The sequence below is a fragment of the Genypterus blacodes genome, unplaced genomic scaffold, assembly GCF_046128005.1.
Source record: "Genypterus blacodes isolate CSIRO-AG114 ecotype Tasmania unplaced genomic scaffold, CSIRO-AGI_Gbla_v1 ptg000438l_1, whole genome shotgun sequence".
In the NCBI taxonomy this organism is placed as follows: domain Eukaryota; kingdom Metazoa; phylum Chordata; class Actinopteri; order Ophidiiformes; family Ophidiidae; genus Genypterus; species Genypterus blacodes.
The window spans coordinates 785,330-813,154 of NW_027467208.1; the positions used below are offsets into that span (position 1 = coordinate 785,330).

At 48.6% G+C, this 27,825-nt stretch overlaps 1 protein-coding gene across 8 annotated transcripts in view; it reads right to left on the minus strand.

Moving 5' to 3' along the window:
* The window catches only part of macf1a (microtubule actin crosslinking factor 1a), a 151,021-nt gene that overhangs the window by 85,577 nt on the left and 37,619 nt on the right, over nucleotides 1–27,825 (minus strand). For all 8 annotated transcript variants that reach the window (XM_076139138.1, XM_076139132.1, XM_076139135.1 and 5 more), the window contains exons 2-5: nucleotides 11,704–11,765; nucleotides 8,114–8,203; nucleotides 6,119–6,196; nucleotides 4,988–5,080 (exon numbers count right to left, since the gene is read on the minus strand). In XM_076139138.1, the coding sequence (XP_075995253.1) occupies nucleotides 4,988–5,080; nucleotides 6,119–6,196; nucleotides 8,114–8,203; nucleotides 11,704–11,765 (323 nt within the window). The remainder of the gene's footprint in view (nucleotides 1–4,987; nucleotides 5,081–6,118; nucleotides 6,197–8,113; nucleotides 8,204–11,703; nucleotides 11,766–27,825) is intronic.

Consider the following 27,825-nt stretch of genomic DNA (forward strand, 5'->3'; position numbering starts at 1 on the left):
CAGGCTGAAGACACACACACACACCGAAATGTCAGACTCCCGGCAGATCAGAGGTGTCTGGGTAACGTAGTCCGGCGCCGTACGATACTCCAGGTGCATCAGGTGGTGCAGTGCGACTACAGCAGTGACAGAATCCACAATTTGAAGGAGACGGGGGGTTTGTTAGATGCCGTCTCACACACACACACACACACACACAGGCAGAGGGCAAGCGTAAAGGAGAAGGCAGTTACAAAGACTCTCTTGCTTCGGCTCGTCTCTCCTCTCTCGTGCCTTTTCTTCTCATAATAGCTCCTCACGTCCAACTGGATCTAATTAGGAGGAGGCGTCTGGGGTGGGAGTCGGTCTCTGCCTGTCTCACTGAAGACAAACAGACCGGCACAGGAAGGGTCTCCGTCTCAAACCGGCTCTGCTATCACAAACGGAAATAATAGAGATCTGTAGTCCAGTGGAGTTCCAGGTCCAGACCTCGTCCTCGCTCAGGCGGCACAGCGGCTCGGAGGGTTCACACTTCTTATCTTCTTACAAAGCAAAGACACAAAGGGAGCAGAAATAGGAACACAGGGCGTCTCCAGCTGAAAGAAGTCAAGCTCTGTCAGGCGAGCGTGACTGGAGAAATCCGACTGGAGCGGCGTTTGCTGGCGAGAGACGCCGATTGTGTGTTTGTCCACAGGAGAGGAGAAGTGTGTGTGTGTGTTTGTGTGCGCTTGGGCAAGCCTCTGGTCAGTCTGTGCAGGAGTCCTTCTGCATACGTGTGCGCAAGTGTGGCTTTGCCCCTCTGCTGCTGCTGCTGCCTCTGCTGCTGTGTGTGTGTGCGTGTGTGTGTGTGTGTAGGCCTGTGGATCAGGAGAAGCCTGGAGCTCCAGTGACAGCAGGCAGCCTGGATTCCTCTCTTCCTCCGCTGCTTTCCCTCCTCTGCTCTATCCCTCGCTCGCAGACACCGGCTCAGGGAGAGGAAAGCTTTTATCTCCCGGCTGCTGCAGCTTCACACTCTGTACAGCTCGATCTCTCTCTCACTCCCTCTCTCTCTCCCTCTCTCACTCTCTCTCCGCTCCACCCCTCCCACCTCGGCTCTCCTCCTATCCGCTTCCTCGTTACTCCCATCCTCTCTCTCTCCCTCTCTTTCTCTACTGTTAGTGAGCAGCGTTCAATCACACACTTGACCCAGAACCTTGTGTGAATGAGCGGCAGCTACAGGGACGAAGGAGGAGAAACAGCCAGCAAATGGGAGGCAGTTTAGCATCTCGACAGGTTCGCCTCTGCAGCCTGCTGCCGCCATCAAAAACCCCATCTAGCCGTCTACCAACAGGTTCTACAGAGGCTCTGGGGTTAAAAGAGGAAGACGGGGGGAGGGAGGGAGGAAGGAGATTAGAGGGAATTAAGTTGAAATGTGAAAAGGAGAGAAGAAAAGAGGAGGGAATGGACTGAGGCGGTGAAATGAGATGATAAGGGGGAAGGAGGGGGGCTGGAGGAGAGGGAGGGGGCGGGGGGCAAACACTCTCACACTCGTGCATTTCAACACATACACACATCAAAGCCATCACACACACACTTCCATTTCCAGGACCTGTTTGCATGTTGAGTCTTAAATGGGTCACACAGGCTTCCACCCACCATCATCAGCACACACACGCAAACACACACACACGTGATCCTGTAGCACACAGCAGGGAACACAGCAGGACCCCCTCAGTGATTTGTCTCCCACCCTGGCTTCCCCCTGCTAGAGATGCATGGATTCATCTCCAGGGAGCTTCACAGTGCCCGGTGTGACCTATAGAGTCTATATGGAGACAGCTAATGGCAAACATCCTCTGCTGGCAAATCCACAATCCATCTTCCCTCATTAACTGGGAGTATAGCAAAGGAGGACACACAAACACACACACACACACACACACACACACACACACACACACACACACACACACACACACACAGGTACTCACAGGAGCCTGGACCAGTGGTAAGAAGGCTCTAATCAAGTCCCCGAGGCCTTCAGCCCCTCACTGCAGCTCCATGCCATCAAGAGCTCTGGTAATCAGACTGCAACCTGCGCCTGAACCCGTAATCAGCTTGAGCCAACACACAATCCGCTGGTCCATCAAAACCAAGACTTCCTGATCACACGATTAGCAGAACTTGTATTTAGAATCACTTCACTCCTGTGATGTACTCGGATATTTCTCCTCTAGCCACCACTTGAGAGGAGCTGCTGGGAACAAACCCTTACACACACACACACACACACACACACATGAAGAATAATGACAAAGAACTCAACCACCTCCAACTTATAGCAAACACTAAATCACATCCTATAAGAAGGTGACACATGATTGTACATGATAAAAGGCACTCCGTCTAATTTACAGTGCTGTTGCTTGGAAACCCCATGTGTGACTCTGTGGTACCTGCGGTGTTTCATCCCGTTTCTAACAATGTATGTGTCATTAAGGAATGAAGGGAGGTGTGCAAACGCCACTGTGTGTGTGTTCATGTGAGTGGAGGCGATGGAATCATGTTGGGTTTGGGGCTTTGGCTACTAAAACAGTTGAAAACCTGTATCTACTTAATGCTGTTTGATTGCTCCAAGTGGGCGATTGAGCTCCAGCCTGAAATGAAGTTCAGGCTGATAAAGTAGGATGGGGATCGATGAATGGATTTGAGTCCTCAGCAGTTCAGGAATGCTCTCCGTTGAGCCGTTTCAACCAATCACAGTGAGACACAGAGCAGGAGGACTTGGATGGGGACGTCTACACTTTCAATGAGACCAACTCGTGTTATAGCAAGCTAACTGGTGACACCCAGTGGCCTGGTAGAGTAACTACAGCTTTAAGGTTTATGTATCTAACGGGACTATTGATTGCGCAACAACATTTTGCTATTTCAGTTGAGGTGGGACACTTCTGAGACTTTGGTTTGATTCCAGAATGACGTCATCTGGGAATACAAGATGTCTCAGCCATCTGACAGAGGAAGGTGTGAGACAGACAGAGAGACAGACGGTCCTCACCTCCCCTGGTTGGTGACATGTTGTGAAAACAATGACTAACAGCTAAAGCCTAAATTAAAAGCTCAGTGTGAGAGCTTCTCAGACGGGCCGGTGTGCTGATTCATCATTCACACTGTCTGGAGAGCTCCTTCATTATGATGCTGGTCAGGATCGGCCCGGTGGGAACAACATGGAGGTGTGTGTGCTGTCTCCAGTGAGCTCAGGCACATTTCTTTGTGGCAGGAAACAGATTAGTCTCAAAGCAACCACAGCTTTAAGATGGAGACGTGTTTGGCTCTTTGACTGGATACATTATTACATTTACAACCCTGCACTGTGATTGGTTGAGTGGAATTTAACGAGAGCGCCAACCCATCACGGTAAATCAAATATAAGAAAGAAAGATAGATTTTAAAACCATTAGCCTCTTTAAACTGATGTGTTTATTCTTTTATAGGGTGTTAAAGTTCAACATAATGGGTTTGAGATAGAATTCAAAACTGACGCAACGACATATCAGCAGATTAAAAGGAGTGAAAGTGGTGGGAAACGGTTGAATAATAGCTTTAATTGCTTAATGCCTCCCCATTAAGAACAAAACAATCCATCTTCCATAAAGAAATTGAGAGATATGTGATATAACTATTCAATAAACTGACAGATATGAGGAGTATGAATGTTATTGTACAGTCAGAACAGAAGCGGGGGGGGGGGGGGGGGGGGGGGGGGGGGTATGGGTGTGTATGTGGCTGTCTAAGCTTCAGGGAAACACTGGAGGGGTTTCACACTGCAGATGTCTGAATGACCTGAACTCACTCAACCCTGGAAACTCTTCAACCATTCATGGCTGACTTTCTATTCCCCGTTTTCCCTCATTCATTACTTTCTTTTCCCCTCCACTCTCCCTGTTTCAAGCTGTTCTGCTGACTCACGCTCACTGAATAAGCTGCTACACTGTCACGTGCTCCCGTTTCCATGGTCACCAGCTGACAGTGTCACCTTGTTAGAGGAGCGATGCCGCCTCACAGCACAGCACGCTCTAGCGGTGAGCTGCAGCAACTACACCGGCTCCGTGACCTAATTTAGCTTCTGCCTCCTTCACAGCCTTCATGCTCGACTTGGACCAAACTATAATGGAAGTCTCAGCGTAATGATTTAGCAAAGTACAAGCATGTCTGCAGGCGATGGTGAGGAAGGAACATTTGGTGGAAAATGAACGTCATCAACCCTTCTTTGGCTGAGTGACTAAATGTAATCAGGCTGCCCACATTTAGACGGAAACATTTCCCTCCTGAACAAACTAATCAGGTGAAACTCAATCACACTCACACACAGCCATGATGTCGGGACAATGTGTCACATATTTGTACTAAATACAATCAAATGCATTCAACAAGTGCACATTAACCACACATGTGAATCCAGCATGGTTGCTTCCTTATAAGGTTAAAGAGCTTTTGGATCTCTGACACTTCTTTCTCACTGTGCAGACCAAAGCTCTCATATCAGCAGGAAACACTTTCACAATTTACATTCTCGCTGCATCGGGCTAAGAAAGTCCATAACAGCACAATAAACCACTCACACACGCACGCACACACACACACACCTTATGTGGTGCTCGCACATTGCCAACACACACACACACACACACACACACACACACACACACACACACACACACACAGATCTAAACTCACCCTGGCAGGGCTGTCTTCTCTACAAATAACAGTATTATTGTTTTAGCAGTTTGCTTTCATTCTTCCATTTAAAACTCAGATTGAATACGACTGTAATGATGTCACGTGTGCTCTAATTCACTTGTTACACAATCAAAGCCATTATTTCAATTATGTGCCCGATGTCAAGAGCTCCTTGTTGCCCATTAACTCCTCTAATGTGAGATTCAAGGACAATCAATCCCTGATTTAACTGAATGAGTGCAGTCCAAGCCAGGAAGCACAGAATCACGAGCGTATGCTGGACACTCACCTGGAAATGAAGGATGATGGTCCAGATGAGACCCAACGTCAGCTTGGGGTTCCCGTCAGTGATGTCATCGTTCCTGATGTTCACAAGTTTGACCTGAAGATGAGGAAACAGAAGATTTGTGGTTTGATCTCAGAGATAATAACACTAAAAAAACATTGTGACATAGTGAACAGCATGTTGCCATTATTGTGACCTTCGGCATAAACTGAAAAACAAACAGATTACCTGACAAGTTACAACATTAATGATCACCAATAAACGATGCATGACAATGAGATTATCTGACAGGAAACTCAATATGTGGCTTGGTTTGTATCAATACTGAATATAATTGATTCTACCTGGAGGAGAATGTGGCCTGTATTAATGTTAAACTGTTCAGGGTGAAGAATGAGCTCTGCTACATGTAATGGCGTGTAAAAGGCTCTCTGAGACCTGCTTAAGTCATGTAGGGCCTCTGGTTAAAGGCAGCCACCCGTGCTGTATAATTAGACCTGGATTAAAAGAGCCAATGCACCATGACTGCCTGGGAACATGAGGATGAGGATGTAGCTGAAGAAAAAAGAGTAAAGAGAAGGGAAGCAGCTTCAGAGTGACACTTTAAGTGAGGCAGAGACCGATTTGAGAGGAAGTGAAGCCTGAGAGGGAGAAGAGGGGATGAGAGGAAGATGCTGCAGATACAGGATGGATAAGAACAATGGAGCTCTCTCCTCTACCGCAACTATGCATCATGTGGCCCAAGAGGCTGGACTCTATTATTCATACCTTCTATACATTTGCAGATGCAGCAGAGGTAACGACATCATTTAAGCACAGTCTTTGCCATTTGAACTTGAACGGCATCAGAAATGTTATTTTTCCGCAGGAGTTGGTTGGTAAAAGTAAAGAGTGTTGTGGCTTATGGGGAAAAACAAGAGGCTTTATGGGATAAAGAAGGAAAGATCCAGATGTCTGATAATGAGCAACACAACATTGGGAAAGCCTGCAGTAACAGTGTGAACCGTGTGACTCAAAGAACATCACAAGTCTCTTCATCCCCCTGGAGTCAGTGCTCTATTCTCACCCCTCATCTAGTTTGTACCGGTCACTCCTTTATGCAGTGCAGAGTGTGTGTGTGTGTTCATTACCCACCTGTCTCTGTTTGAGGAAGTCCAGGGCTATCTGGACGTTCTGCAGCCGATGGAATCTCATCCGCCCCTTTTCTCTGGGCTGGAAAGGAGAGAGGAGAGGAAACAGAATGAGGAGGAATCTTACAGCAGTCTGTGTTTTTCGATCCGAGCGACACAAATGTGCAAAGCGGCCGTGTGTGCAGAAACGGCAGATCTCTCAGATCACAGTGCAGTGAGGCCAAAACACAGCGTAGTCGGAGTGTTAACATGACATCCTCTGGGGGGCGCCGTCTTCCACAGCAGCCAGTAAACACATGCCTGAGCTGTGGAACACATCAAACTCAAACCATGCTGCTGAGGAATGGCAAAGGCTTCCTTTAGAAATGATTCACTCAGGGATGTTTGTGACGTTTCAAAGTTAGAGGAACTCTCTTATAATACAAACAACCGCTGCAAAACTAGTTAGTCTTAGAGAGGAGAGGAGAGAAGAGAAGAGGAGAGGGGAGAAGAGAAGAGAGAAGGAGAGCCAAAGAGCAGCAACAATAAAAACCAATGAGCTGTACAGTGTATCAATAGAATGCCAGAGAGCACACACACACACCCACACACACACTGTTTCACTTTGCCTTACAGCTTGAGTGGCACTTATATTGTTTATCACTGTGTAATGTGTGAACTGTAATTTAAGTGGATACCTTCCAGCTGCCCTGTTGATCATAAAGACATGACTGATATGATGAAGACCAGCTGAGACACCTTCATGACTTTAACAGCTTTATAATGCTAGGATTGTTATTCTATGGCAATAAGTAAAACTAAGCACATATGCAAATATGTGTGGATTTCCTGTTCACTTAAACTGAGGGAGAGTTTTGTTTTGTTTACTTCTTTACTCCTCAATGACACAACTGCAGTTTTATAAGCAAAACACACTCTGTGGTGTTCTGTGTGATACATGCACAACAGCACTACCGCTCTATTGGGTGAAAACCTCATATTTCCAAATCAGAAGTCAGTGTTTGAGGCCGAGACGCTTTTATAACTGCTTTTAAAATAGTTTCATGAGTAAAGCAGTTGAGGTTTGGAGTTTTCACCCGATAGGAACGATACATGCTGGACCACACAGGGACACAACATGATCTGCTGTATGGTCTCATGTAGCACGGTAGGGCTGAGGTCAGTGGCACAGCACTCTCATGCAGGCTCCACCTATGGGATGGAGAGTTAAGGGGTCAGAGGTCAAAGGTGAAAGACTGAGCGGTGGAGGGGGGTGGGGGGCGGGGATGCATCAAACGTACTCCCTGAGCTCCTTCCTCCTCCTCATCCTCTCCCCCGAGCAAGATGAGAGGGGGGGCCCGTGAGGCATAGGCCCGTCTCATAGAGGGGCCGCTCTTCTGTTGCTACGGTAACAGAAGGGAGGGAATGGGAGGGGGGGTAGAAAGAGACGGAGGGCAATGGGAACAGAGGGAGGGAGGGAAGGAGGAAGGGAGGGAGGGAGGGAAGGAGGGAGGGAGGGAGGGAGGGAGGGAGGGAGGGAGGGAGGGAGGGAGGATCAAATGAAAACTGGCAAAAGTACAATAACTGCAAATAAAGGAGTAACACACCGTTGCTGGAGGTAAGAGGAGCAAACGTGAGAGCAGCTCCTCCTTCCTCCAACGTGTGTGTGTGTGTGTGTGTGTGTGTGCGTGTGCGTGTGTAGATAAACACAGTCAGCAGTCTGCTTCAGTGTCTCACTGTCCCAGCCTGCGTCACACTGCTGCCCGTCTGTCTGTAAGCATTATGACATCATCATGCTGTGATCAGACTCTGTGGCTCAGAGCTGCAGACTCTTAGTTACTAACAAGAGCGCTGATCTCAGAACTTCAGATTGTTTAGATTGTTCTTCAGACTTGTTGTGAGTCATGATGCAGAGATCCAGACTGGACAGGTTTGTGATGAAACAGAGATCATAAACAACAGAAGAGAGTGTGTGCTTGTGCTTGTGTATGTGCTTGTGTGTGTCTGGAAGAATCCATACCAGTGCGACTCCAGAGAGGACCTCAAGCAGCGAAATGAGGTTGTGTCCATCCCTCAGGTCCTCGTACAGGTCTGTGATGTGCTTCCTCACCTGACGGGGGAGGAAGAAGGGAGGGAGGGAGGAGGGAGGAGAGAAAGAGAGGAAGTTAATTAGACACCCACATCAGCTGACATATGCCAGGCCTTTCGGCCCACAGCTGACGGGGCCGGTGGCCGCGGTTGCCGGGGCAACAGAGACGAAGCACCAGCTGGAGCCTCCGTCTCTGTTGCCATGACGTCTACTCAGCAACCGATGGGATTGGCGGGGGTCGTGACTCGGCGGCTTTAGCAGAGCCGTGTCACCGCCATCACGTGTTTTCGGTTGAAAGTGGGCCAGTCAGTGAGACAGACAGACAGACAGAGAGGCAGACAGACTGAGTGCTTCAGGCTGAATGCAGAGGGGGAATAAATGGAACAGTCGAGAAAGTAAGAGGAAGAAAGTAAAGCTTCAAGAACGTTTCTTAGCTCTGCGGTGTTGTGATGCCACCGGGCCGCTGCTTCATTTTTAACTTGTTATGTAACAGAGACAAAGGCTTCCAAAGGTCAATAATAGAACAGGATGGGGTTTTGTTTACCTCTGAGGGCTGTGAGCACAGATTTATTCGATTGCTGTTGTTGTAATTCTGACCTTGTGCCTCTTTTCATTACTTATTCTTGAAGTAAACCGACTGACTAAGCTGCAGACTGAGGTGTTGCTGTAGAGGATGATGACTGGACTCACTGGTATCTGCATTGCAGTGTGTAGAGCAGTAATGCATGTCTACCTGCATCAGTGTGTGCACTAAATATCCTCCACTTTCACACTCGGGGACGATGAGTCGCATTCCCTCCTTCTACCAGAGGAGGGCAGCACAGTCACAAACCGAGTTCACCCTCCAGGAGAGGAAAGCTCTGGCTCCCTTGTTTGTGTGTTTTGTTTTCTATCTTGCTGCCTTCCTCCCTCTCTAGGAGGATGACATCAGCTGTTTATGAAGAGATCTGATGGAACAAGTGATGATAAGAGGCCGGGAAGAGACTGGAAACGAGCTGCTGATCATTTCTAAATGTGTGTCAGTGTGTAAGTGTGACAACGTGTGATGAGTTATTTTGGACATGGAAGCTGATAGAGATGATGACACATCAGCGTTTCCAGATAAACATGAACACACACATTACAGTGACTTGAGAAATCCTCCATGTAGACTCAGAGAGTTAGTGTGTGATATTAGCTGCTATGATGACAATTCCAATCAATTAAATGTGTGTGTGTGTCTGTGTGTGTGTGTGTGTGTGTGTGTGTGTGTCTGTGTGTGTGTGTGATTCATGCAGAGCCAGCTGTGTGTGATGTGTTGAGATGGCAGCTGTCAGAAGCCTTTAGCACTCTTGCATTATGTCATATAGAGCACGTCTGACATACAGATGTTGACAAAACACTCCACTACATCCTGTCGCCTGTGTCGTCTTAGCCGTCTAAGTTTATCATTATCCTCATTAATACTGACATCAAGAATGACAAGCATCTGAATTTAGCATGTTAACACGAGGAGCAGTGGCTGATCTGGCATCTAATCAAACCCTTAGAATCGATTACATTATAATCAAATACAGCAAATGAACCTTTAGCTCCACTCCACCTAATATTGTCTGCAATCTCTCCTCTGCTCTTATCTTCTCGTCTAACACTGAAGCATGTGATGTGTGTTTAGTGGCCTTAGCATCATTCTTAAAGCTCTGCTCAGTGATGTTGACGGTGTTCTTGCGGCATGATGTCATCAACCACACTGTCTGACACTCCACTAGGTGTTAGCCATGATGAATTAGCATCATTCCTTGGTGTGTGTGTTTGTGTGTGTGTGTGTGTGTGTGTGTGTGTGTGTGTGTGTGTGTGTGTGTGTGTGTGTGTGTGTGTGTGTGTGTGTGTGTGTGTGTGTGTGTGTGTGTGTGTGTGTGTGTGTGTTTGTGTGTGTTTGTGTGTGTATGTGTGACTTGCTGCTCTCTAGGATTTGCTGACTGATTTGTCTCTACACACACATAACAAACACGACACACGTCTTTGTTAGCCTACTGAACTGGGATTACTCAACTGCACGTGCGGCCCTGGCCTGTTAATCCCTGGCTGCAGGATTAGTCTCATCCTCCTCTGTGTGTGTGTGGACACTCTGCAGGGTGACAGTGTCACTGCACTGCCAAGAGGTGAACTCAAACTCTGCTTAACTTGGCAGAGCAGCATTTACATTGGCGTGTTTGCACCGGATGCACACACACACACACACACACACACACACACACACCTGCTTGAGTGGCAGAAACCAGACGAGCCACCACACATACAAGATAAGAACAACGCAATCGTCACTGAGAGGGAAGACGAGGAGAACCTTAACGTCTCTCTTAAGTCATCCCTTCCTTTCCCGTCTGCCTTTCTTTATCTCTTCCTCTTCCTCTTCCCTCTTCTATCGTTCTGTTTGTCAACCTAAAGCCCTGCTGGTAGGGTGGAGGGCTGAAGAGTCAACAGACCTGGTTTTGAGTCAATAGATGACATATGGCAGACAGCAATTCCATTCTTCTGCCTATTACACAACACAGTCATCCTCCTCTTCACCTCTTTGTCATTCAACGGCCGCGGTTAATGAAGATTTTACATCAAAAAATGAAACCAGACAGGGATTTAGCAGAAACGTCCTGTGGCTGACCTACATCTACAGCCAGTGGTGGGTTCAGCCGCTGCCAGCTGCTATAGAGTTACACACACACACACACACACACACACACACACACACACACAGAGCAGATCTGCCAACAGTTGCTCTGGAGTTATGGGGTCAGACTGACACTTCATTCCTGCGTCAGGTGACAGAAAGGCTCTCCATTCTCCTCCTCGCTGACATGTGTGTGGGGCATAAGGCATACATACCGTACATACAGTATGTGACACATGGTTGTGTGTGAGAGTGCAGATGTGTAAGCATGTGTGAAGGAAGCCTGAGCAGTTGTCTGGAGGTCAGAGGTCAGAGGGGTTTGTTCCCTGCCCTTCTGTTCTCTTATCGTGTGGAAAACCATTTGAGGTTCCAGAGTCAGCAGAGTGTTGGACTTGGCAGCAGAAGGTGAGATGGTGTATCCAGATAGGTGATGATGTAATTCACTCAGTTGTTGCCTTGTTAATGTTCCAGTTAGACAACAAAGCTGTTTAATTATTCACTGTGACCATCAGGAGGAATATTTCTTATTCAATAACTCATCAAATATTCATTGAATGCTCACATTCACTTTAGTCATCACTTAAGTTTTGCCTGCAAAAACAGGGAGGAAGTGTTACAGGGAGAGCTTCAACCTGCAGGAACATCATCATCCTCAGCATCCTCATCATCCACTGCACTCTGAGCTGAGGCTCAGCGTCTCCTGCCTGATGCTTCATCCTTACACAAAGACACGTGGGCCAGACTGTTCCATTATTAAGCCAAGCCACAGCTGGAGACGGTGTGCGATGTGTGATGTGTGATGTGTGCATGACCCTGACAAACATCTCCACCATTCCACACTAAAGGCCACAGTAATCCAGCGTCAGTGCCGTACCTTGATCAGATGCTTGTTGACCCATTTTGTAAAGGTTTTCTTCTGCACCCTGTCGCGCTCATCTGGAGATGAGGAGAGAGAGAGGGAGAGAGAGAGAGGGAGAGAGAGAGAGCGAGAGAGAGAGGGGGAGACAGAACAACAACAGTGGTTAATGACATAATACAAATCCATTCATCTAGCACTGCCATTCACCCACCATGATAATTCTACCAGATTTGCGTAAAAGGATTGATTGTGCCTTTACACACACAGACACAGAAATAAAAACAGAACTCTAGTCCGTGCCGTTTACTCGGTTTATTCCGTAGTAATAGATATAAAGACATTACTATGTTACTACTTTGTGTGTCCTTAAAGACTCCTAAAGGTCTGAGCCCTCTCTCAGGTTCAGTAACTGTAGAGTGGAGCTGTGGGTCAGGCAGAGGTCCAGACAGGCCTCCGCAGTGAGGCAGCCAGGCCAGGAATAGAGCCTGATGCTGGGGCACCTCTGCATCATCAGCCTCCTCCTCCTCACCCAGCCTTCCTCTCTGCTCTTATCAGTCCGTCTGGGAGAAAGCACAGACCTTCTCTCCTCTTCCTTTCCCGCCACTCGCTCTGCTCACTACCTCACTTCACAGAACCTTGGCTCGGATATCACAAACATTCTCTCTCACAAACTGACTCGCTCTCATTTCTCCCTCCAGTTCATAATCACACAGTTTTCGTTTTCCGGCCAACCAGAGAGCAGTTTGCTGCAGGTGCTTTCCCTTTACCGGTGTTGTTAAACGGTTGCCACGGTAACACCAACAGCCATGCAGCCATGTGGAAGAGAGTTCTGCTGCATCACTTCCTCCTTCTGAGCGTTCACGGTTCCTTCATACTGAAGCTGCAGAGCTCATAAAGGGGAAACCTGATTAAGGATTTAGGTCAAATATCTCAGCTAGATAAAAGCCAAGGTCAGTCTCTATCTCTCTCTCTGTCACACACACACGTGTGCACGGTGGCATGTGGTGACTCAGTGAGAAAGCTTTTACACGGCGGGAGGGCGAGCCCCCCCGGGGACTGAATACACACATTTCAACAAGCTCTTGCAAAATAGTTTCACCACCAAACCTGCCGGGTTAGCCCAGCCCGTCAGCCCAGAGGACACAGTCGTGCTTTTACATGTAAATAGGTCACACACACACACTCACACACACTCATCAGGCGGCCACATACTCATCAGCGTGCAGCTGTCGAGTCTGTGGAGGCGAATTAGGGTCATAAAGGTGCGATGATAAAGGGGAGACATCATTCAATCCAAAGTGATGTAACTGACTGTGTGTGTGTGTGTGTGTGTGTGTGTGAGTGACAGCCACGGAAAGGCGCTCATTCAACTGCAAAAGGGAGCATTGTTCACATGTGTACACACACCCTCCACACTGACCACAAACGCGCACAGAGACTCCACACACACACACACACACACACACACACACACACACACACACACACACACACACACACACACAATCTGTCCTTTGGTGTGAAACCCTGTCATCAGGATGTGTGCAACCCGCCACTGTTCAAACACACACACACTCACACGTGCTGACAGGACCACACTGCACAGCGTAGGTATGTAAACAACAACGGCCAACACTACACAGACTACAGTATATGGGCATGTAAAAACACACACACACACACACACACACACACACACACACACCCACACACCCACACACACACACACAGGCTGAGGCATACACTGACCTGCACAGCACATGAGAGTGTACAGGTGTGCGTTGAGGTGACATTCACTCCTGTAGTCCGGCCACATATTCCTGCACTTAAAGCCTCTGTGTCTCTGTCTGTCTCTCTCTCTCTCTCTCTGTCCCCCTGTCTGTCTGTCCTCCTTCTGATGCTAACGGTCCATAATCCACCACAGACAGATAATTATAGCAGTAAGACGTCTTTGGCAGCACTTTGCCTCCACGTATCCAAAGTCTGCTGGGCTGAGAGCCTCCAAGCAACACACAGGCAGGTACTACCAGTCTGACTCAGGCTCAGCTGCTCTCACTCTCTCTCTCTCTCTCCTCCTCTCTCACACACTCTCTCTCTCTGTTTTGCTTTCAAACTATCTCCCGGTCACTCGTTCCCTCTCTTCCTCTCCGCTCGCTGCCGTCGCTGCCATGTCTCCCTCCCTTGGCCGCCCCTCTCTCCCTCGCTGTCACTCTCTCACTCGCCCTCTTTCCTAGTAGCAGTTGCTCTCACACGTGTGTGTCAAGTCAGTGGAGGCTCCTCCCCTCTGTCCAAAAAGGGACAGCCTCCCTCCCACCCTCCCTCCCTCCCTCCATTTCTCTCTCTCTCTCTAGCCTCTATTCTGCTTCCTCACCAGGCAGTGTCACTCTCACTCTCTCACTCTCTCTTCCTCTCTGATTTGTTCTCATTCTCTGTCTCTTTCCAGGTCACAACAGACGTCCTGTGCTCTCAGGCGGCAGCTGCTGGAGACTCTGCAGAGCTCAGTTCAGCTCTCTCTTTTTCTCTCTCTCCTCTACACGCGTCTCTCTCTCTTTGCGTGGGTAAGCAACTCCGCTTGCTGACGTGCTTTGTCCTTTGGGGCGATTTGTTTACTTATTTTTTCTCCACTTGTTATTTATGAAGTCACACAGCAAAAGCACAGCTGATAGTTCCTGCAGAGCGGGTTAGGGTCCCACCCTGGTCCCTTCAGGTCCACATGATCCACTCTCTGGGGTTGGGCTTTACATTCCACAGAAACACATATTCCATGACGGCAGGTAAGCAAACAGAACACACACACACACACACACACGTAGGACTTGTTCTCCTACACAAAAGCAAACACGCTTCTTTCCCTCATTCAGGCTGACAGAATCCAGACAGAGCCGCCTCTCCATGTCTCCTCTTCCTGGCTTTTACACACATTTCCCTTCCTTAAGAGGCAAAAGCAAACTTCCCGGGTGTGTGTTTTGTAAAAAGAGTCGCCAGCTCCAACGGGATTCCTGCTGCTGGAGATCCGTGTGGAGAAAGAGGAGGGGAGAAGGACGGAGTTGAGCCTGGTCAGGAGACGCGTGCTTCCCTGGTGACGCTGTCTAATTCAACAGGAAAGGAAGACAAACCCACGATGACTTCATCAGCGCGTGTGTGTGTGTGTGTGTGTCTGGTCATCACGGAGATAGTAGAAGATTAGGGTGCATCTCTCTCTGCAAAGATGCATCCCTGGCCTCGGTCCAGCAGAGCCACACACACACACACACACTTTACCTCACCATCACTGGCACCACACACACCTCCCAGATCTCTGCCAAAAATAAGTCCCGCCTCCTTGATTAATGCACCCTCTCTTAAAATAGCTCGCCCGTGTCGGACAGCATCCGCACACATTTTCATCAGTTCTGTGGTGCCACGTTAAACACACACACACTGATGAAGGGTCGGCAGTGTGTGGAGGAGGAACGAGGCTGCTGGGCTCAATCAGTGTTTCCTGTGAGGTCATGTGACCTGGCCAGGGGTCAGGGGGTGAGAGGTGACATCACGGAAGCAACGGCCTCCTCTCCTCGTCCACCACCATCATCATCTTCATTACCATCCCTTCTCTCAGATTCTACAGGTCATCGTCTCTTCTTCTCCTCTGAAGGTCCGTCCACACTAAAAATACCAGGCAGCACTCGCAGGGTTAATACCTCAGAGTGAGCTTATCCCTCACTCTCTCTCTCATTAACACTGCTAATCTCTCTCCTTCTCTGTCACTCCTCCTCTGTTCCTCTGCGTCTCCTTCCATCATAACTGAACACAGAGGGGACGTTTACAAGCTTCTTCCTGTCAGCTCCTCTAATCACGCCCCTCTTTCACTTCCTCTTTCTTTCCCTCTCATTTCTCCAGCCCCGCCGGCTCCCAGGGTTCATGAGTTCATCTCTCAGACTGCCAGCAGCCTCTCTGTGCTCCCTCTGCTCCTTCTTTCCTCCTTGTTCTCAGCTCCTCTCTTTGCATGTCAACTGCCCGCCAAACAAAACAAAGCAGAACCTTCATCTTGAAACTGAAACAAATCTCAAATGTGTCAGCAGATACTCGGGAGTCGGGACACACATTCAAGACTAAATAGTAACTCCAGCTTGTTGTCTGAATACCTCAGATATCATTCAGCTGCAGGCTCGCTAGATTAGGACCAGAGGAAAGAGACCAACCGCTACATAACACACTGAAGCAGACACACACACACACACACACACACACACACACACAGACAAGACGTGCAAAATCTCTCTCTCTCTCCCTTTTCAGTCAACTGATTTGTTTTAATTCAAGTAAGACCGCAAAACAACCCTGAGTATGATCACATCATATAAATATATATAACTGTTATCTAAGAACAACATGGATCAGAGATGTCACCATCAACCACTGAGGTTTAGACACTGTCGGCTTTGATCAGTCACAGTCACAGGCACACACACACACACAGCTAACACCCAGCATGCTTCATCTACCACTGTTATGTGTGTGTTTCTTGTGGTGGCTAAAAATAAAGTCAGCGCAACAGCGTCACACTCAGGCTCCACACACACACATGCACCATATCTATGTGTCCTAGTGGTTCAATATGGGCTAAAGGTGGTAAGGGATCAAACACCGCCATGCAAACACACACACGTCGATTATGTCAGACGTGAGCGTTACAAGGCCGCTGTTTCTCCTTCAGCACCAACATCACTAAAACTGTTTTCCTACCCTTTCTCCTTATTTTCCCTGACTCGCCCTGCACTCTGGCCTCCGTGTCTCCGTGCCCTCTGACCCCGCTGACCTCACTGATCAGCAGCCCTCTTGTGTCACACCACTTATTTTCCCACTCATGACTCCAAGCCGTTTGCATTCAGATGGAAGTCGTCCCGTGTTTGTTTATGGCGTCTGACAGCAATGACAGAGCGTCTCCCTCTATGAGTCCCAGCTACAGCACAGAGGAGGCGTACAGTGCAGACATAAGCACCATGGTAACCTGCTTCTATAGAGTCTAGATGTTAGATAATGAAGGTATGTATGCATGCGGCTGGAAAGGAGAATTTGCATTAAGCATCGAGGATAAACAACAAAAGCCTTCTGGAATTTGTTTAATGCCACAAAAACCTCTGTGTTTACCTCCAGCCTCATGGAGAGCAGCTTAATGGCAGCAAGGCAACGTGCTGCTTTGGTTCAACACACACACACACACTGATAAAGACATCGCATCAGCAGCCAAAGATAGGTGAGACTGTTGGACGCTGCAACAATGGCGTCTCACCATCATGGAGTTACAGGGATCTGGACACATCACACAACATGACGGAGGAATGAAGCACAAGAGCCAAATATGGAGAATTCTGCTCCAATGACTCATTCAATAAAGAGAGCAGAGACACAAACGCAGCATCCTGCATCACAACTCCACTGATGGAACAGCAAATACGACTGATCGACACTGAGGAGAGAGGGAAGAGGAGGAACGCGTCGACACAGAAAACAGATCACATGCAAGAGTGTGAAGGCGAGTCTGCCATTGAGAGAACTACAAGATACTTCAAGTCCCAGTTTAGTCCCGAGGTCAAACCCAAACACCCCCCGTCTCACCCCTCTGAACACAGAAGCTGTCCGTTACATGAGTCACAGGGGACGAGGGGGGGCAGAGCCTAAACAGGAAGAAGGAAGGGGTGATGTCAACGCTTCCACCTCTGTGCAGAGACATATCACACTGAGCCGTGACATAAATAAAGAGGGAACAACGCTGAGCCCGGCGTTCTTCCTCACGGCCTTTAAAGGAAGAACTACACACCTGGTTGGAGGAGAATCCGTGCGCGTCGCTGCCGTCTGCGGTAAAACCAAAACCCGGCAGCTGTCAGGAAATGAGCAGCGGCCACGAGGATGGGAGTTATGATTGACGGGTCGGTTAGGAAGTCCATCTCCTCTCACCGGCGACCCGAAGCTGGTTCAGCTCCTCAAATGTGTCAAATATCAGAGATCTCCAGCAGCTGGAGGGTCCAACTTCATGCTCCTCAACACGCAACAAGCTCTCTGAATGTCAGCCGAGACGATCCAATAACTTAAACACAACTAGAACGATTCCTGAGTCGGTTCTTCCTTCCTTTCTCCAACTTTCCTCCCTTTGAAAACGCAACCGCTGGAGCTTAGAACTTTTCTGAGTCCTTCTCTCCATTCAGACGCCCTCCCCTGTTGCCACCGATGCATCTCTCTCTCTCTCCCCCCCCCCTCTCTCTCTCTCCCTCTCTCAGTCTCGCTCGCTCTCTGACACTCTTACAGTGAATTCCATTCCCCTGAAACAAGCGACCAGACTGTAGCCGTTGCTCGGTACCGCGTTAGAAAGCTCTATACGGAGGGGAAGTTACGTATGTGTGTGTGTGTGTGTGTGTGTTTCGAGAGGAAACCACATGGGAGATACCCAAATGATCTCTTTCCTGTGTGATTGTGGGTATTTGTATGTCGGCGTGTTACAGTCACATTCAATTTGTTTGTATGCAAATTAGACTTTTATGTGTTTTTATACAGGGACGCTGTAATCGTCAGGAGTGATCAGCAAATAAATGTCCTAATGTGTGTGTGTGTTGGCAGCAGTTTGTGGATGTATGTGTAGGAGAGAGAGACTGAGAGACAGAGAGACAGAGAGAGAGAGAGACAGACTGTGTGTGTTTATCCCCGTTGCTATGAGTGAGCAGTGCATGCAGACTGTGGTATTTATTAACATCCCCCTTTCAAAGAAGTGTGTGTGTGTGTGTGTGTGTGTGTGTGTGTGTGTGTGTGTGTGTGTGTGTGTGTGTGTGTGTGTGTGTATAAAGGTAAGAGACGTGACACGGTGATTCAGCATGATTCAGGCTGCAGACTGGAAGGCCGGGGGTCCTAGAGTTACTCACACCTTGCAGAGCATTGCATGCATGTGTGTGTGTGTGTGTGTGTGTGAGAGTGTGTGTGTGTGTGTGTGTGTCCTATCAGGTCAGCTCTGAACAGCCAAAGATATAACAGCCCTAGCAACCTCTAAACAAAATAATACACAAGACCAATAAAAGCAACACGACACGACCATCAGAGAGTGGAAACCTGTGAGTGTTGGAGATGAGATGCAGCTTCAGAGCCTGGAGTCATCCTGCACTATGTTGGTCAGTCCTCCTCCATGTATACTTTGTATTGTAGGAGGATCATACATATAAAAAACCCTCTCCTGAACTACATTACCCAGAATCCACTATGTGCCCAATCATCCTGCCAGAAACATCCCAGCATATAGAGAAGGAGGGAGGGAGAGAGAGAGAGAGAGGAGCCTGAGGAGGAAACAGGCCAGGGTGAAGAGTGTGAGGCTGCCACTGTGGGGCAGAAGAGACCAACAAGTGTGTGCCGGGCTGCAGAACACACACACACACACACACACACACAGACATCATCTAATTACTCCTGTCACTTCTTATCCACACTGTAGTAATATTAGCTTTTTCTCTCCCTTAACAGATTGTTCAGACACTAAATAGTGAAAACAAAACAAAACCTTTTCCATCTTGCATTCAGATATGCGTTCATTAAAAGCTCACTCCTGTGCATGTGTGCGTGTGCGTGCGTGTGTGTGTGTGTGTGTGTGTGTGGGGCAGCTCTTGTTGCTGAAGAGATCAGGGGGTCCCAATCTAATGTGTTTGCCCTCTGCAGAAAATGCTGTGTCTGGAAACTGTAGTTACACACACACACAGAGACAGACACGCACACACGCACACACAAATGTGACCTGGGAATGATGTCAGACTAGCAAATACATTCAATAGAAGCAGGACAGATAGAGGGATAGAAAAAAAAGCTTAAAAAGGGAGTGAAAGGGGACAAAAGCAGGAGGAGAGTGCAGCGTGATTGTGGTTTGGAGCTTCATCGGCTGTTTGTGTTGGGAGGTGAAAGAGTCTTTTCATGCAGATATCACAGGAGGAAATCTCACACTCACTGCCAAACACACAAGCGCACTGAAAGGCACTGACATACACACTTTGCACAGGCTCAGACTCGCAGTCCTACTTTCACAACAGCAGAATATGATGCATTTGAGAGATTTCACTATTGTGGTGGATTCTGGTTTTTGCAGCGCCTGCACCCATAGAGCGATTGGACTCCCATGCATGTTTAATGCTGCCACAGCTCCCAGTCTCTCCCTCTGCTCCCCTCCTCCAAGTCAGCGTTCTTCACTTAACACACAGCCAAGGTCATCCTCACACACACACACAGACACAGATGCTGTAAACATGCAAGCGTTTCCTAATATGTCCTTTTGCATAGCCAGCGTCGGCGGTGTGTGCGGTCACATGAAGGCCTTTCCTCACACACAGATATGACATAAACTGCATCTGCATATGGAAATGTGCTGCACAGCTCCCAAACAAAGAGGCTCTGTTCACACATCCTGCAGCATCATCTCTTATTCTACTGGCTGCAGTGAATCATCAGAAAATGACACAATTTAATTTCTTCCTCTGAGCAATTTCACCCCTGAGTTTTGTCTGTTTCCCCTCCGAACAAGCAGGAGGACACCCGTCATGTTTGTCTTTGGCGCCGCTGAAGGACGTGACACTGAAACATGGCGGATGATCTCTGTGCGCCCTCACACAGCATTCTAACAGAGGAAGACATGTGAGGAAGAGGCACAGGAAGGAAGGTGGACCCGGCTGACGAGGTGGAAAAGGACAGACGGCTTCCATCAGAAAGATGAATCCTCCAGCCTTGGACAGAAACAAAGACTCCATCATTTTACCCAGCATGCCCTTCACTTCAAAGTCCCACCTGCCAGACTGAAATCAATATCTCCTGCCTCTGTGTGTGTAATCACCATCTGATGCACAGCCCTGATCTGTGTGTCCAGCAGGTAGGAGCTGCTGCCTGTAAGTAGATATGTTTCACTCACAGGCACACACACACACACACACACACAGCAGAGGCACTAAATGCTGCCACTGACATCAGGACAACCCGGTGCGTCCACACAGGAATAACGCTGCTATTCTGAGAGTCCAGTCACCGCACAGCTGCATGTGGTGTGACCATGACACATCAACATCGCTGGCCAGCTTTCCCCCCCCCCGCCCCTTGCCTCCCTCCCTCCAGATCCCGGCAGCTTTACGACCTCTGACCTCTCCACTGGCGAAAGATAAGCCCAAATGCTTCCTGTCTGGAAACTGAGCCGGCCGCCAGAGGCCTGACCCGCCATTCTGGAGCTGTAACACTTAGACTGAAGAGGCAGAGGAGTTTTCACACAAAACACCCACAGGTCCATGGAAAGTAGAGCAGGATGAGCCCAGATGAGAGGATATGGATTTGGGAACATCTATTGTTGAAATATTTGCAACCCACATTGGAAGCTGCTTAGAGCCTCAGTGAAGGACCTGCAGTACCTCACTCCACAGTGAGGGGGCGACATGGGCCCAGCTGTGGCTCCAGCACCTCAGGCTGCAGGGCATCTTTACATCTTTAGTCTCTCTCCTGTGTCCAGGCTCAACACACTCATATTTATGTTATTATGGGGGCCAAACACTGGATTAGGACTTTATCTGTTTAATCTGCTAATTCCAGTGATGTCATCAGGTTAAACACTGTGTCCTTGCTGGCGTTATGATCAATATGAAATACAGTAAGAGTACAGGAGCTTCATGGTGAATGAATGAGAGAGACACACACACACACACACACACACACACACACACACACACACACACACACACACACACACACACACACACACACACACACACACACACACACACACACACACACACACACACACACACACACACGCGAGCGATCATAAGACTGCCGGTCAGTAAGGCATGAATAATCAAACACTGAGGCGTCTGACAGCTTCAGCTCCGTCACCACAGTCATACAGTTTCTACTCTACTACTAGACACACAGATTAAGACACATCAATTTAAACAGTGAATAAATTAGTAATCAAACTAATTCTCCTACATGTTGTCAGTGGTTGAGTCACTCTTGATCCAGCTAAGCAGCGGTTGCCGGCCTCGTATCTAAGCTATGAATGATTGTGGGCCTAAGGATGAGGAGGAGCGCTGTGAAGGCCACTGGTGCCGCTGACAGCTTAAGTCTGTTTTGACAGAGGAGCTGTGCGGATCACCACACCAGTTGGAAGGAGAAACACAGGAGCCCAGCCAGGAGTCGTCAGACAGACGGACAGAAACTCAGGGAGACAGTCAGACAGACAGTGATCCCCCTGAAAACTCCATTAAGAGATTAAAGGACGGGAGAGGAGGAAACAGGAGAGCACAGAGACAAGCAGGGACGGGGTGCGAGGGGGGACTAACCGGGCTGGATTAATGAGAGTCGACTGGACACACACACACACACACACACACACACACACACACACACACACACAGACACACACAAAACTCAAAACATGGGGAAGTAGGCAATTATGTGAGAGGACAGCAGATGAGATGGAAAGAGACGTCCAGGTCTGCAGAGAGACCTGCAGCGTCCCAGCCAGTGCTTCACCTGACAAGGTGAAGAGATAACATCACCTTCCTCCTCCTCTCTATCAGCTCTAACGACAGCTCTAATCTCAGACACTTGTTCATTACACACACAGGCTCACTGTGGGAACGCCGCTTACACACACATTCCTTCTCACCCGGCAAACAATCACGTATTAACATTTCCCAAGAGCCAGTGACTGAGCCACCTATAGGCCTGAACAATCAACCTAAACACACACACACGGCATCACCCTGTTTAAACTTTGGAATAGAGGATACACACTACACACTGCTGACTCGCAAAATGTCTGGAGTGCAAGTTTATTTACATCAGGCTGGATTCCTGCATAGCAAAAACTGGAAAAGTTTATGAGCCTAAAAATACTGAACACACACACACACACACACACACACACACACACACACACACACACACACACACACACACACACACACACACACACACACACACACACACACACACACACACACACACACACACACACACACAGCAGCTCTTGTTATCTGAAAACAAAGCCCGATTACCTCGTCCCCCCTCTCACCCTCACTCTCACACACACACACACACATTTAATCGTTTCATCTTGTAGCATTTCTTATCAGAGTCACAGAGTTATGAAGAATCTGTCTTGTAACTGCAGAGGAAGTTGTAACTACAAGAACACGTCTATCTCTTTACATTATTACTGACAGCAGCCTGATGACTTCACTCCCTCACTTCCAGTTGTGGGCCTGAGCCTGCATGTGACCTGTGTGACCTTCATCAAGCTCTTCCTCATTCTCAACCATCACAGCCTGCTAATGGAGCCGCATGAAAACAGCCATGTTAACCTCTAGAGCATTAACTCCCTGGTCAATGCCCTCCTGGGGGTAAAGGGCAAAGGTCATGTTGTGTGTGGGTGTGTGTGTGTGTGTGTGTGTGTGTGTATGAACAGACATAAGGGCCAGCAAGTCACGTGAATGCTGGCCCAGCTGTGTGTGGACGACACTTTAAAGCCCTCACACTAAATCTGACACAAACACCACTTTGAAGGAATTAAGGCGGCAAAAACAGGAAGAGGAGAGGGATGAATAGAGGAGGAAGAGGAGAGGAAGAGGAGCTGTCAGAGTCACAGAGGAGCCCGGCGTGGATGGATGGTCGGAATGGAAGGAGGGGACGGACTGAGGGAGTGAAGGATGGAGGACAAGTGAGAGATTTATGGGTTAGGAGGAAAAAGGAGCGCTTCATTCAAACTCTCTGGATTAAGGGCCTTTAGTTAATCACAGGTTAATGAGCAGGAGAGAGGAGAGAGGAGGACGGATGGGCAGAGACAGAGACAGACAGAGGGGGAGAGAAAGAGAGAATCGGAGATAAATGATGGGGGAAAGAATGGTTTAAGAGTTTAATTGAGAAGAATCGGTGAGGTGAAGGAGCGAGGTGGTGGAGCGGCTGCAATAATACGTCAGTGTCAGTCAAAGAAAAGGGGACATGAGGGGAGACGGAGACGCAAAGGCCAAGAAGGATGAAGACAGAGTGACGCAATGAAAACAAGAAGAAAGAAGAAAAGAGAAGAAGAAGGTGAAAGAGATTTTTCCACATAACCCTGTGAGAAGACGGATGGAGTCATGTGTGTGTGTGTGTGTGGAGGCGTGTGGGCATTTAGAGTTTGGCAGCCAATGAAAGAGAGGGACAATCAAATAAATCAAATGAAATGAAACCTGCACTTCAGCGAGACAAAGGAGAGGAAACAGAACTCCCATCCCCGTCTTCTGGGTTAGTGCCTCGCTTTTTTACTGCACACAGGTCGGGAGGATGAATGAGACGTGGTGAAGAAGAGGAAGGAGGGAGGGAGGGAGGGAGGGAGGAGGGCGGGAGAGACATCTATAGGGTCGTGAGAGAGCGAGGCAGAGAAGGGACGAAGACGAAGAGGAAGAAAAACACTCAGACGATGAGGTCAGTGGATGGGAAAGGACGGAGACGGAGGGAGAGGAAGACAAAAAGTGAGGGAATGAAAGGAGAATGTGAAGAGTGTACACAAATACAGGGGACCCTAACATATAACCACGGTAACCGGGCCCTTAATTTTAACCCCGGCCGTTCTCATTACCATGGCAACCTCTCAATTAGCAACACCCCCCGCCCCCCCTCCCGTCCCCTGGCCTTTCATTGGGCCACTTGACCTGACCTCCAAGAAAAGCTGTAATTATCAGGCTGTCAGGGCGTCAGGGCGTCCGCCACAATGCCTGAGAAATGGAAAGGTCCTCTGTGCCGTGACGTCGGCGTTCCAAAGCGCTCCGCTAAAAGGCCTGGGCAGCGGAGGCCTGGGTTCCGTACCTGGCCAAGGATGAGAGGGAACGCTGCCGGATTTAGAAAAGCCTAATAGATTTAAGTTTAAGTGTTGTATAAAACGTAAGAGGCCTCTTTGTTTGAGCGATGGCTTGCGTTGGAACCGGACGTCACAATCTGTCTCTGTCCAATTCCCCCGGAGCTTCACGACATCATTTGTAGCAGCAGGTCTCCCCTAATGCCTCTGGTGGTAAAAGCGTCCGGGGAGCAGCTTGTTAAACGTCTCAAGTGTCCCGCCTGAACCATAAAACAGAGAGAGGGACTCCCTGGATTTATCTTTATGGGGTCTGGGACTCGGCTACGGTTAAGGTGTGTTTGTTTGTGTGTATGTGTGTGTTGTAGACCTGGGGGTGTTGTGTTTGTGTGGGATACAGATCGGTGTGATGCGTGCGTGGGATCCGGAAAAGTCACCGGAGCCGCCGGCGAGCGAGCGAGCGGAGCCTTAGCCCCCGTGTGTGTGAGAGTGAGAGTGTGTGTGAGAGTGTTTATGTAGGGAAGACAGTGGCCTATTGTGTGTGCAGTTGCTCAGTCACGATAAAGCCAGGAGGGGAAAGCCACCGGCCACCTAGATGAGCCATCAAACAAGAGGAGAGGGGCGGAGCCGTCGTACATCAGCACAGACACAAGCCTGTTATTCAGCCTCACTAATGGCTTTGTGCTGCTTTGCTGCCTCCCTGCAAAGAGCTTTTCATCGTTTTCACACTCCATAAACACGCACACACACATGCATACACACCGAGTGGAGTGTTTTTGTGTGTGTTGGGAAGCGGGGAGCAGCAAGCGTCCCCAAAAAAAAGTGACTTCCCGCCCAGCAGGTTCATTAGAGAATCAGGTAAGGTTCAGATGATCGGGCAGTAATCCCCTTTTAACAAGCTCACGGTGAGAGAAGTTAGCAGAAGAAAGGGGGAGAGACGGGCGAGGGAGGAGAGGAGAGGAGGGATGGGAGGTGAGGTGAGGGAGGAAATGACAAAAGAGCAGAAGGAGACAGATTACTGTGGGAAAAACACAGAGGGAGGCGGAAAATCCAGGTGGCTAAAAAAGAGGGAAAAGTGCTAAACAAGTCTCCAATCAGCAAAGATGACAAATGAGAACATAGACACATGATGACAAGGCTGTGAGAAAAGGGTTGAACACTGAACGAGCCACATAACACACACACACACACACACACACACACACACACACCTCCTTCCCATCTCCTTTTAGCTTCATGTCCAGTCTGACAGCGTGTAAATTACAGGCTTGAGAGCAGCTGCTCTGCTATCACACTGAGATAACAACACCTTTCCCACGCTGCCCCCTATCTGCAGGAAGTGGAGCAGCCTGAGCTCTTCCAGGTGGAGCCAGGGGGAAGTAAACAGGAAGCACAGAGGAGATGTGTGTGTGTCCTTCCTGCTCAGACAGCAGAGAGGAACAGATTCATTTAAATAAAGCACATAACTAACTGGACTGAACCTTCAGACCTTCACTGCTCGTCTTGGACGCTCGATCTGAACTAAACTGAGCCTGTCCAACTAAAAATAAACCCTCATCTATTCAGTCTCTGCTTTCCTCCTCCACAAGCTACAAATCATTAACGTGACAAACTGTTTTGACAAGCAAGAGCGATTCTTATCAACCAGTACAGCGACTGAGAGCCCGAGGGAGAGATCAGAACCAAAGAAGATCTCAGTCTATGAATCACTACTCATTACTAACAACACACAGACACAAAGACAAAGCTTCTATAGGTCTGAAGGTATTTAAACATTTAGAAAGACAAAGACAAGAAAGTATCGTTCCCATCCATGCAGCGACCTGAGAAGAGAGAGACCTACACACACACACACACATCACTGCTGAGCCAAATCAAATCAAACCAGATTCCATTCATTTCTCAGAGCACACACTCTCACACGGAGACAAACTCATGAAGAGAAAGTATGTAAACAAAATACCTGCGTGCAAGACAGCTAATGAGCCGGAGCAGCAACAGCTTCTTTATCAAGCAAGGGGAGGAACTGCAACAAACTGTTCTGAGACGACCTGGCAGCAGAGCCTTAGACGCCATTAGACGCAGATTAGATGCAGTAATGTCATTTTCATTCATTCAGTGGGGAAATATGTTCCTACAGCTTTGGATGCCAAGGTCTGATCCAAAGCACACAAACCGTGAGCCGCAGTGAACCTCTAACTCTGCTGAAGTGCTGCGTGACATTTGGAGTTGTTCTACGGTGTCATTGACCTTTAGATGCCCACAATGCCTCTGGTCAGAGGAATTTCAAGCCTCGCATGAGAACGAAGTGAAAGTCCCGAGCTCTGATGGAGGTTTAACCAGGCTGTGTTGACATAGCGCCGCTCTGATTGGGCCATTATTTATCATTATAACAACTGGTGGACAGATATATGGAACCCATATTTAAAAGGGGAAAGACCGAAGTATCCCTCTATTTATAACTTTATAGTTCCTACTCAGCTGAAAACAAATCCATGAAGTGGATGGCGTTCTAGACAGAGGCACTGGATGGCTTTAGGTCATAGGACATGAATCAAAAAGGTTTAGGAAACAACGAGGACGTAAACAAGGAGACATTAGCAGAACTTGTCAGCCTCTAAGCTAAAGCCCATGCCGGTCCTGGTCCTGACTCTCGTGCGTCTCCATTCCTCACACTTCACAGTTTGATTCTGCTCCTTGTTCCCCGCCTACGCGCTGCGGTCACGGCCCCGCTGTTACACCGCTCGGGTACACAACACACGGTATCATCAGCACCTCACACACACACACGCAAATTAGTCATTACATGCAGACTCCGTGTTCGCTCTGGCGTGATTACAGCCCTGCCGGTGAGCTGAGGGTCACAGCTACAGAGTCAAAGCCACCGTAGAGCGAGACTGAGGGGGTGGAGGTGGGCACGCAGACGGTAATAAAGCCGTGACAGAACGATCCTGCCACAGCCACATGTGGACGTGATAAAGCAGCCTCTACGTCTCTCTGCTGAAGCCTTTAAGAGCACATTAAAGAAAATAAACCTGTGCCGCAAATCAGCACTGGATTAATAATTCAACCTTTAGAGGGCGCTATAGTCTTAAGGGCGCCGTTGGTTGGTCACATGTGCCGATACAGATATGCTGTACCCGGGGCTGGTCTGAGTCTGGGTCTGGGTCTGACCTGCAGCCATGTGTGCCAGTGGGGCGACGGAGGGGCGTGGCCCAGCTGGCATCAGGCTGATAAACACCAGAGAGCACTTATCACAAGCAACACATCTGGGTGAGTGGCACTGGAAACGCACTGGAGTGTGTTTGTTTGCGCGCCAA